Source organism: Coregonus clupeaformis, chromosome 28 (genome assembly GCF_020615455.1).
Source record: "Coregonus clupeaformis isolate EN_2021a chromosome 28, ASM2061545v1, whole genome shotgun sequence".
Lineage (NCBI taxonomy): Eukaryota > Metazoa > Chordata > Actinopteri > Salmoniformes > Salmonidae > Coregonus > Coregonus clupeaformis.
In genome coordinates this window covers 16887937-16900092 of record NC_059219.1, presented here as the reverse complement: position 1 = coordinate 16900092, position 12156 = coordinate 16887937, and the positions used below count along the sequence as shown (strand labels likewise).

The window sequence follows — 12156 nt, the reverse complement described above, 5'->3', positions numbered from 1 at the left end:
CAGTTTTGCTTTAGTAGTATGTGAAGGTGACCTGTCCCAGTCTCAAATCTCTAGAAGATTGAAACACCCACTACCTTCATTCTGATTTGACCAGTTTCGCCGTGCTGCTACCAGCTGGAAGCTCAGTCAAGGACCTCATGTAGTCTCCGACATACCTTTTGGCAAACACCAAACGTGTTTGCTTATTTTTTTCTTTAAGCAATGGCTTTTTTCTGGCCACTCTTCCGTAAAGCCCAGCTCTGTGGAGTGTACGGCTTAAAGTGGTCCTATGGACAGATACTCCAATCTCCGCTGTGGAGCTTTGCAGCTCCTTCAGGGTTACCTTTGGTCTCTTTTTTGCCTCTCTGATAACCCAACCCTGATCTGTACTTCTCCACAACTTTGTCCCTGACCTGTTTGGAGAGCTCCTTGGTCTTCATGGTGCCGCTTGCTTGGTGGTGCCCCTTGCTTAGTGGTGTTGCAGACTCTGGGGCCTTTCAGAACAGGTGTATATATACTGAGATCACGTGACACTTAGATTGCACACAGGTGGACTTTATTTAACTAATTATGTGACTTCTGAAGGTAATTCGTTGCACCAGATCTTATTTAGGGGCTTCATAGCAATTTTGACTATTTTGTGTATGTCCATTACATGAAATCCAAATAAAAATATATTTAAATTACAGGTTGTAATGCAACAAAATAGGAAAAACACCAAGGGGGATGAATACTTTTGCAAGGCACTGTAAGTTTATGGTTAGGGCAAGACAAGAGTTACAGTATCTTACATATTTCTATGGCTAAATGTAGGGTTAATCTAAGATCAGTAAAGGAACAATGGTTTCTCAGACAAATAGAGGTTGAGACAGAGAGATAGGAAGTACCAAGACTACAGCAGCAGCCGGTCCCACAAAAGCATAAAGCAGACCACCTTCCAGAGACAGCCAGCAGCTGAGAGAGAAAGAGGAAGAGAGGGAGGAGGTGGAGAGGAAAAAGGGGGGAAGAGAGAGTGACACCCAGAGCAGGTGAGAAGGAAGGAGAAAGATAGATGAAGAGAAAGAAAGGTGGCATGAGAAAAAAAGGATGGAGAGAAACAGATAGAAGAAAAGAAAAAAAGTGGTGTAAGAAAGAGAGAAAAGGAGGGTGGGGTAGAGTGAGGAGAGGAAGAGGTCAAGTCACATACCAGGTCACACAAAAACAACCCCCAAGTATAAGGATTCTTTATCACATGTCTTAAATGCTCTTTAAAGATTAGGTAATCCAACATTAGGATTTAGAAGAAGAAAGAGTTCTAGAGCTACACAGAAAGAAAGATACAGAGAGAGAGAGACAAAAGGAGAGAGAGAAAAGACACTTGTCTAGACAGAGGGAGACACACAGCAACAATATCAGGGATAGCAGACTCACTAGTTGACGGTGCCATATCCCTTTGCTTTGGTGAAACCCACAGAGATTGCCACAACCAGAGCAGGTAGACCTAAGGAGGAGGGAGAGGGGTCAGTACTGGGTAGGGACGGAACAGACGGATAGACAGAGAAACAGATAAAACTGATCCCAATTTGCTCTGTGGGACAGACAGAGAAACAGCATCCTCACCCCAGCCCAGACACAGGAATCGTTTGCGGATGATGCGGTTCCTCAGCCGGCCAGTCACAGCCATGTATGACTGCCACGCCTCCGTCAGAACCCAACAGAACGACGAGAGGAAGAAGAAATGCAGGAAAGCAGCGACCAGCGTGCAGATCACCTGAGAGATGGAGAGAACACAAGATAGGAAGAGAGGGACAGAGAGTGAGGGAAAAAGAGAAGAAAAGAGGGAGAGTGTGAGGGGGGGTTGAAATAGGGAACAGGGAAGAGAAGAAGTGATGGAGAGATGTGAGTAAAATATCTTTACAAGACTTTGAGAGAGCATGTGGTGAGATACAGCTTGTTCATTGGCTCTTACTTTGTTCCTTGTCTGCGTCTGACCAATGAGGATGAGGGCATTGGAGGAGATGATGGAGAGGCAGAAGTTGATGAGGATGACGGAGCGCTCGGAGCGAATGTACCTGAGGAGAAACAACATGTTGAGGGGTCCACACCTTTCCCAACTGACCGTCAACCACCAACAACCACACCCATACTTTCTTCACTTAAACGGTTCAAAAGCTCTAGCCTTTTTACACTATCAAGCCAACCTGAACCGCACAATGCTGGCTCAGATTTAGTCCACTTTGTCCTTTCCAGCACGGTTCAAGCAATTATGGTAGATGCTTAACCAAACCAGCCTAGTACAGCTCCGCTGGGCTTACTAACTACTCAGATACCACTAGAAACAAAATACCAGAGTCAATGTGTTCTCACCTCCAGACCGACACATAGATGATGATGAGGAGCAGCAAGGTGAGAGAGGAGACTCCACAGCCCACCATCAGTGTCACAGAGGGAAGATGCATTTTATCCATGTTCTGAAGGAGACACACATACAGTCAACACACAGACTGGTAGTACTGCAAAGAAATGTAAAGCAGATTCTTTCTTCCACTCTCCTGGTTCAGGACTGCAAAGCTAAAACAGTATGAGACCCCCCGCACACACACAGAGACATGTGCAGTGCCGTGTACAGAGGTAGGTATAGCTGGTATCTGATAAAGAGAGCTGGAGAGAGGCTGGCAGGCAGGCAGGCAGGCTTCTGTTTGGGCCTTGGCTGGATATGCAGAGCAAGGTGATTCCAAGGTGAATCACTACACAGATTCTTAGCTGAAGGCCATGAACCAACGGCAGCTATAAAGCACATTTTGACAGATTATATTGTCAGACTACACTACAGACAGATTCAAACGTTCTACTATGAAACACAGCACGATAACGGCAACCTCCTCCTGTAAAACCATCGACAACAACAGATCGCCGTCTCCATGTTCCCGCAGCAGCCATTGTCTTAGTTGCCATGGTGATGCAGGATGGGGATGTCGGTACGGTAGCGTGGCAGCAGCAGCAGTGAGGGAAGGAAGGCTGCAGCATCCCACTGACCCTGTGGCTGCTTTATGCATAAGTGTGTGTGTTTGTGTGTGTGTGTGTGTGTGTGTGTATTTCGGACACAATTCCCAGTCTTGACTCATGCATGCTTAGCAGCACTGACTGATGAGTGTTCCCTGCTGTGGCCTGAACAGAGTGAAAGCATCTAGCTGGCAGGCAGTGTATCTATCTGAGGGAGTAGTGTTGCCTGCAGGCTCCCATGCATGACATCATGGGCACTGGCATGCTTCAGTATAGCATTATGTGCTCTACAGAGCAGTACTAACAGTGAGTCAAGAAGCCCATGTTCTGGAGTGCTGCTTAGTGAAGTGCTGCTTACTCTAGAAGACTAGCTTGATTAAACGTGTAATGTGTTCCAAATAGAAATATGTTCTAAGTGTAGTTGTCTTTGCTAAGGTTTGTTAGAGGTGGTGTCGGGGTGGATATAGGGGGGGTAGTCTGATGGGAAGAGATAGCTATGGAGGGACGGGATGCAGAGAGATAGGGGTGTGGGGGGTTGAGGTGGTGTTGGGGTACCTAGAGGTGAGATGGAGGTGGAAGGGAGCGCAGCAGTCTTATGACAGGGATGGGGGGCGGGGAGAAGAGGAGGGGGGTCTATTCTATGGTTGTGCATTCCACCCTCAAGCAGAAGATAATTGACTGAGTTTATAGTCTGTCTTGTTTCCAGGTTTGATGTGTGCTAGAGGGCCAAATTAATTAAATCCTTTGATTAATCTGCACTGCTGTGAGTTCCCATCTCTCTCTCAGTCTGAAGGAAAAAGATTACGAATGCAGCCGAACTGAACAATGTCCGCTGAGACCGAGTAACTTTTACAGCCCTCTCTGTCTCCACTAATGGCAGCGCAGGGATGTGGGATGTGGGATGTGAATCGTGTACAGTGCAACCGTCTAGTGAGAGAGACAGAGACTTCCCATCCGGAAGAGGCTAGGCTATGTTATCCCAGTGTTGTTGCCTTCAGAAAGGGGGCATATATGTCTCTCAAGATAACAATGGCTAAATGGTATTGGTGATTTGTATCAATGCAGATATACAGGTATACATATCATAGTGTTAACAGCTTTCCAACACCATCAAGGCTTTCTGAGAATCACCATGGACACAGTAGTTCAATGATACCTAGCCTGGGTGTGTCTAGTTTGTAGAGTCAGACTAACCGGCTTTGACCATGACCTTCCACTGAACTCTGTATCTGACTGTATGTGACTCAAACCCAAGTAAGATTGATAGCATCTAAAGAAACATTAATCCATGTATGAGTACTGATGCAGCTACAGCATGAGGACCAACCTCTCTGATATAATGGGAAACACAAAGCTGTTCTGTGGTTCTGTTGAGTTAGTTGATCTATTTCTTACTATCTATAGGCCTAATATGGGTTACATTGTCAAAGGCAGGTCTGTAGGTGTGTGAACTGCGTACTCACAGGCCCATGAGACATTCTAACAAAGACTTGTCTGTCTCTCATAGGGGCAATAAAAACAGCCATACATGTGCCACCCACCCACACACACACACACACACACACACACACACACACACACACACACACACATGCATTCATTCATCCTATTCCCAAAAACACAAGCCTTCTTCTCTCTGGGCCTGCTGGGTTCAGGTTTGAGCCTTTTGATAAGACTGCAGTGCATTTTCTCTCTCTCTCTCTCTCTCTTTCATTCTACAGCCTGCAGCTGAGTAGGACTGACTGAACGTGGTAACATTACAGAAGACTGGAGAGGAGAGTGATAAAGGGGCGGGACAGAAACCTACTATGTGGAGAGAGAGAGAGAGAGAGAGAGAGAGAGAGAGAGAGAGAGAGAGAGAGAGAGAGAGAGAGAGAGAGAGAGAGAGAGAGAGAGAGAGAGAGAGAGAGAGAGAGAGAGAGAGAGAGAGAGAAAGAGAAAGCAGCAGAGGAAAAGGATGTGGGAAAATGACTAAGCAGGAGGGAGAGGAAGAGAGAGCCAGCGAGAGGCTGGGTGTTTGTCATTCTGGGGCTGTATGAGGCTAGCTGCAGACAGAGGAGAGGAGAGGAGAGGGGCTGCACCATTCAGAATGTGGCAAGTGTTGCTGCAGGAATAATTAGCTAGCTCCGTAACCATGGCTGTCTCACTAACCCACTAGCATGGCAGGAGGGAGAAGGGAAGGGAGGGAGGGAGAAGAAAGAGTGGGAGGGGGGAGGAAAATGAGTGCCCTTCTCTCCTGGCACAGAGCCAGGTGAATATAATTGCCACAATATGCTTCCCTTAGGGCATCTAAAAGCCCCCAGACTGCGACACTGCTGTGAGACGGCCTGTCGAGTGGCCAGGTAGAGAGAGGGATGAATAGAGGTAGACAGATAGAAGGAGGAATAAGGGGGAGGATGACGCTGTGTTCTGGCCAGGGAGAAGCAGCAATCACTTGGGGAGTGCTATTAACACATTATAAAGTGCATATAGTGGTCTACCACATTCGTATTCTTATGGACGCTACTATGACTACTACCCATCCCACAGACACACGCCAAATAAACAGTGTGTATGTGTGTGTGTGTGTGTGTGTGTGTGTGTGTGTTTGCAGTATGTTTAACCGTATGCATGTGTGCAGCTGTGTGTAATAAGGATAGCGACTGCTTCTGTGTGTGTATAGCAAGTGATGATCTGTAAACATCTTGCAGAGGTGTACAAACACACCAATGCCCACACACGCACACGCACACACACACACACACACACACACACACACACTCACACTCACACTTCCAAGATCATCCCCCCGGCTGAATAATCTTAGCTCTAGGATGGTCGAGGGGAAGACAGAGGGAGTGTGAGAGAGGGAGAAGAGAGAGAGACAGAGATGGAGAAGAGAGAGATACAGAACATCAAACGCACAGCTGCAGATTCTCAGGGCGAAAGACTGCCGTGTTTATTTGCTTTCCTAAGACCCATCAAATCAAGCCTGTCCGTTGCTTGCAGGTGCACATTTCCTCATCCCCATCCCCTTCTTTTGATGTAGCATTTGGGTGCCGTCATATAAAAACCACATGCATTTCTAAAACGGGTAAATGTCGCATCTGTCTGAATATCTTGGCCCAGGAGGAGTAAATAAACAGTATTCCATCCCTCCCTTCATCCATTCCTCCGTTCTTCCCTTCCCTCTATCTAGGCCACACAGCACGAAGGCTGTGGTGGTGAATTAGTATAGGGTCTTCTACAGCTTTAAGAGCCCCTGGTGCCCATCCATGCTGTTACCAGGGCAACTAGTGAACAACTGCTTCACAGGCAGTTTCCAGTCTAATAATAACTAATCGCACTGAATGAACATTTCCTCACAAAGACAGTACTGGCCTTTTCATCCCCCCTCAGAAACGGGGCCACATTTGAGCAGTTTGAGCCATCACTGGAATTCTGCAGGGTTTGGTAAAGGTATTGTCATATTAACACCCCTATTGTTATCCAGTTGGAGTCAAATACTGATTATCTGTGATTTTCTTAGCCCCATTTTATGTAAATGCACAATTGGAGGATATTTAGGCAGCATGCATGGAGCATAGCAGCATTCCAATGGAGACCTGTGCAGGGAAATATTAATTTGTCAAAACGCAGGAATAATATGTTATTATATTACATTGGACAGCGTTCACATGAAATATGCAGGGGTCTGAACATGAATACAATTATAATAGCTTATCTAAAACCCTAAAATAAATATTCACATAGCCTAACAATTTCTCATTCAGCATGTAATGTATGCAAATCAATAGTATAGTAGTCAACACGGTCATTTTGCCGTTGGAATATATAAACTGGATGTACCTCAACTAAAATGTGTCATTTCGACACAAATCTCCCTTTTCTGCTCGGTGGGACGACTTGAAAGATGCCCAAATTCTTTATTTGAGAACACACACAGGCCTTGCTGAATGGCATCTGCACGTCGCAAGCAAGAGAGGGGAGAGAGGGAGGGAGCGCGCAAGGGCTCTGTTGCTACGGAATGGCAATGACGCCCTTTTCCACTAAACCCGGTGAGAAACATACACATAACTCACAAGCACCTCGATTCGGATACCCTAACATAAAAGAATGAAGGAAGGTGTCGGACTTACCATGTCAGGAGTTAGCCGTGCTAAAATGGCGAAGGTAGAGAGTCTGTCACACACGCATTTGGTTCTGAATGAGTCGACAGGCACGGCTCTGCAGCCCCTGGCAGACCACGATCCGAGCAGCGAGGAGCTGCGGGAAAAGAGAGAGAGCGCTGCGGTGAATAAAAACGGGGGGAAAGCGAGTCAAATCCGCCACCACGTTACAGACACCAGCTATTTAATTCCAAATCCCCTTTACATCTCCGCCGTTAAGCGAGCAAGAGCGCAGAAAACGCAGTGAAAATGGTGATGAAAGGTTCTCTGTGAGCCAGACGCCGTGCTGCTCAGGTTTCTGCTTGGCCAGGTTATTGCAATATAGAGTGGGAATTCACATATGACCCAAAAATACACAATAGCAATGGGGGTAAAAGTAATAATAATAATAATTATTATTATAATTATAATTATAAAAACAATAATGCAAATCTAAATTATTATTGTGTCTCATTATTTATCCCTAGATTTAGATTGCCTTATTGGTGGCACAATTTAAAAGCTAAAGAGATTAGAGATAATGTGTACTTAATATACAATTAATCAGCTGGATAAATTTTTTCTTGTGTGAACCCATTTAACAGTACTTCGTGTGACTGTAATGCCATCCTAACTTATATTTACAGGTAAATAGGTTTTTGATGGCCTGGCTAGGCCATTTTTGTAACCTACTGGACCATACATCAACAATAAATGCAATTCTAACCCAATAAGAAAGCACTTTAAATACATATGTAGTTTATTTTTCTGTTATATTGTTAACCATTCTTTAGTTGAGCATATTCATCAAAATGTGAATTGTGAATGTTGACCAAACTTCGACAAATATCAGGTTTGTCTAAGTCTTATTTACCTGAATGGACCAGGCTAAATCCACACCACTTTGTCACTCACTGTCTATGGAATCGACTGAACTTGTCAATCAAAGACTCACAACCACCCGCTTCTACTATAAAGCATTACTAACAATTCTAAAGTTTTAACGTTAGAAAATAATATTGCTGAACAGCTTAGCATGGAGTTCATGGGGAGGCTTCCCCTCTAGACGTCTTGCTTGTAGGCCTCTTCCCTCATTGAATGGGGCATTCTCAGTGGCCAGTGACGTTGCGTTGCCAGTACGCTGTCGACTGCCATGTGGTGCTGAACTCCAGATATCAGAAACCATATTTTCCCGCTATGCATGGTGCTGAAATATCAGATCACAGCTATTTCATTGTTGTTTACAACGTCGTACCCTCCACACGTGGCTAAGTTACCACACAGCTGTTCTAAAACCCTGACAAAGACAATTTATTTATTTAATAATAAAGAAGACTTTTCAAGTTATTGTATTGTACTCCTCCAAGAGTGCATGGCTCAGTTTCAGTCCTCTCTTCATATCGGTCTGACTGTGGTGCATAGAGAATGACCCCGATGGTTATTGGTTCCTCATGTCTTAATGGGAGTTGTGTGTTGTGTCTCCCTCCCATGGCACAGTGATGCTGGATGGTACATTGGTGATGTCACACTCCATCCATCTCAAGCGAGCCCTTACATCCTCTTCCCAAACATAGTGGTCCCCAAAGGGACTCATCAAGATGGGTGGAACATGGTCTCCTGCAGGGCTCTGGGGCTAGTGGCACCAGAAACACACAGCAGCCCCCAGGGTTAACCAACCAACAAACCAACCAAACAGCCTGGGACTGGGTCTCAGTAGACTTGGGTTCAAAAAGTAGTTGTGTTCTTTCCAATACTTGGAAGCATTTAATTCATTCAGTCTGGAGAGCCAGTTGGGCAGGGTTAGAATTTTTTTTATTTTATTCCAGTGGTTCCATTGCACTAGGCAGGCTCAATCAAGAGCAGATTAAGTATTTGAAAGAAAACCAATACTATTTGAACCCAGGTCTGTACATCAGGGCCAAAGACATCTCATCACAACACACCACGGCCTCCAACAGGGTTACCCACAGTGCACCAGGGCCACCTCACAGCAGCCCTCGATAGGTTTACCCATGGTGCATCTGGGTGGAGAGTGCTGAGGGGTGAAACCATGACGAGCAGAGAGAAAGAGAGAGAGAGAGAGCGAAAGAGAGAGAGTAGTAGTCTTGTAGCCCCAGGAGTAGGCTCAGTGCTAACATTAGCACATCACCCTAACAGAAATCCAATAATATAACTCAGCGCAGAGTCTCTGTGGATGACACGATTAGGCCGCTATCCCAATCACATAGCAAGCCACAGCACCACACACACACACACACACACACACACACACACACACACACACACACACACACACACACACACACACACAGGCCTAGCCACGGGGGATCATTTGGGTAGCGGTCCAGCACTGTGAACGGTCCCTGCCAACAACAGGCCAGGACCACATGAATGAATGGGACAGCAGGGCCTGCCTGACCGCCACAACATCCCAGACATCCCTGGGTTCAAATACTATTTTAAATCTTTTAAATACGCTTAGCGTTTGCTCTAGTCTGCCTACAGAGCTAGATGGGGGGTTTCTATTGGTGCCATTAAGTAAGAAAAGCTCAATCAAGCCCAGACAAAATTGTTTAGTCTGGTGCTATAACACCCAGCGATGGAAATAATAATAAATAATATATTAACTAAAACCAATAGACAGATTAAAGAACAGGGGAAGCTAAATTCAATAAGAGACAAACTGTAAAGAGAACAATTATGATTGTGGGTTTATAAAGAAGTGGAGGTGGGTGAGGAGCGATAAGGTAGGGAGGGTGACTGGGCCAGGTCAGGACCAGGTTGACGTTTATTATCATGAATCTTGCCCTGAAGGCAGAACTGAGTGATTTCCGCTAGATGGGCCAGCTGCAAAGTCAAAATTGGCTACATTGTAAAAAATCATGAAAACAAAAATGAGCTTTTTAGTCTTAATATAAGGTTAGGGTAAGGCATTAGGGTTAGCAGTGTGCTTAAAGTTAACTTAAGGTTAGGGTTAGGTTTAAAATCATATTGTATTACTTTGTGGCTGTGCCAGCTAGTGACCTCTCTGCAGAGCTGCCTCCAGGGCAAGATTCATGACAATAAATGCCAACCTGCAGGCCAGGATGGCAACACTGCTGTTGTTATTGATCCCCCGCCCCAGATTGAAGTGTGATCCCTAGGAGAGAAGACCACCCGTCACACACCTGCTTGCCTCTCTCTCTCACAGCCTTTATCAACAAGACACCACCATGACAAGGACGCCTCCTCACATTTCAATTTGTCCCCCAAATATTAACTCATTAATCATAGCTGCTGTCCAAGATGGATTTTAATTTTGCTTAGAACATGTCACCCCCCTCCACCGCCCTCGCCTCCCCCTTCTCTCCCCACACTCCCCAACATGGTGTGTGAAGCTAGATTAGATTTTTTTTTGTTCTCTCTCCCTCTCTGCCTCTCTCTCGCTCTGCCACTCTCTCCATCTTCTCTCATCCCTCTTGCTTTCTCTCAACCCTTTCTCTCTCCTCTTCCCTCATTGCTCGCTCATTCTTTCTCTCTCTCTCTCTAGGTCTATATTGACCTGGTCAAACTTTGTTTTATGGCAAAAGTGTACACACTTATCTAAATGCAAATGTCCAACCTGCATTGTAATAAGGACGTGGGCACAATGTGCTTTCTCCTCTCTCTTGCTCTTTCTCTCACTTGCACACAGCTACGCTCTCTCTCTCTCTCTCTCTCTCTCTCTCTCTCTCTCTCTCTCTCTCTCTCTCTCTCTCTCTCACACACACACACGCACTCACTGCATCACTCACTCTCTCAGTTTTGGGCTTTAAAACAAAAAGGGTACTTAAGTGTCTGAGCCATATGAAGAGTGTGTGAAATGGACCCACATTAGCTGTGAAATTGAACTGTGCAATGTCTCTCTCGCTCTCTCTCTCTCTCTCTCTCTCTCTCTCTCTCTCTCTCTCTCTCTCTCTCTCTCTCTCTCTCTCTCTGTCTGTCTCAGTAGATCCCAGTAGAGCACTCTCCATTCATCCCTCTGTGTTGACGCCTTGGTTCGTGTGTGCGTGGGGGCCCAGGAGAGAAAGCTGTGAGCGACACTTTTAATTTTCTACATGCTGCATCAGTGTCAGCACAGTGTTAGCTGGGTGGGGGTTAGTGTTTGCCCCGTCCCATCTCCCATTACCCACAGAGAGGAGCTCTGGAGTTGTCTGACAAACTCAGCACCTTTCTACTGGGTGAGTGTGTGTCACGGGCACTTCGTCAAGATTAAAAACAGTGGAGCAGGAACAGCCACGGAACACACAGTCACAGTGGGAAATGATGTGATGTGATGCCGTCTCCCAGAGTTCTATCCCTCACTGTGAAGGTCCACACCAGCAGGTGTTTCAGAGCCAGGTAGCCAAGCGGGTCCACCATAGAAATATAATTACTTTAGTTCATGGTTATGGGTAACCTTCTTACTTTACATCCAGTCCACCCATCATGGTACATTGACTTGAATGGGGATGTCCATTCTAGTAATTTTATTTCTGTTTTTAGAGCCAGGTAGGCGCATAAAGGTCCTATAATTCAGTTCAATTCTAGGATCTCTATGGGTAGACGGCTCCAATGTCCGTCCTAGTAATTATTATTCTATGTAGGCGGTTCCACCCCCAGGCTCCACACTGCAGCCAGGCAGCGTCAAGGGGCAGCCCAACAGGCACATGGGTGAAAGAACTAGACAAAGGCCTTACCTGTCACTCTCGTCCCAGGAGATGCAGGTCTGGTTGGTGGTGCCCTGATCAGACAGAGAGAGAAACGGTCAGATGGTTGACATACAGTGCATTTGGAAAGTATTCAGACCCCTTGACTTTTCCCACATTTTGTTACGTTACAGCATTATTCTAAAATTGATTAAATAAAACATTTTCCTCATCAATCTACACACAATACCCCATAATGACAAAGCCAAAACAGGTTTTTATCGTTTTTTGCTAATTAAAAACAGAAACCTTATTTACATAAGTATTCAGACCCTTTGCTATGAGAATAGAAATTGAGCTCAGGTGCATTCTGTTTCCATTGATCACCCTTGAGATGTTTCTACAACTTGATTGGAGTCCAC

General features: G+C 45.5%; 1 protein-coding gene across 7 annotated transcripts in view; it reads right to left on the bottom strand.

Moving 5' to 3' along the window:
* LOC121543027 (adhesion G protein-coupled receptor B1) overlaps positions 1–12156 on the bottom strand; it is a 103176-nt gene that overhangs the window by 14080 nt on the left and 76940 nt on the right. For all 7 annotated transcript variants that reach the window (XM_041852703.2, XM_041852705.2, XM_041852707.2 and 4 more), the window contains 7 exons: positions 11786–11829; positions 7080–7206; positions 2326–2429; positions 1928–2030; positions 1579–1729; positions 1390–1459; positions 867–933 (listed from right to left, as the gene is read on the bottom strand). In XM_041852703.2, the coding sequence (XP_041708637.1) occupies positions 867–933; positions 1390–1459; positions 1579–1729; positions 1928–2030; positions 2326–2429; positions 7080–7206; positions 11786–11829 (666 nt within the window). The remainder of the gene's footprint in view (positions 1–866; positions 934–1389; positions 1460–1578; positions 1730–1927; positions 2031–2325; positions 2430–7079; positions 7207–11785; positions 11830–12156) is intronic.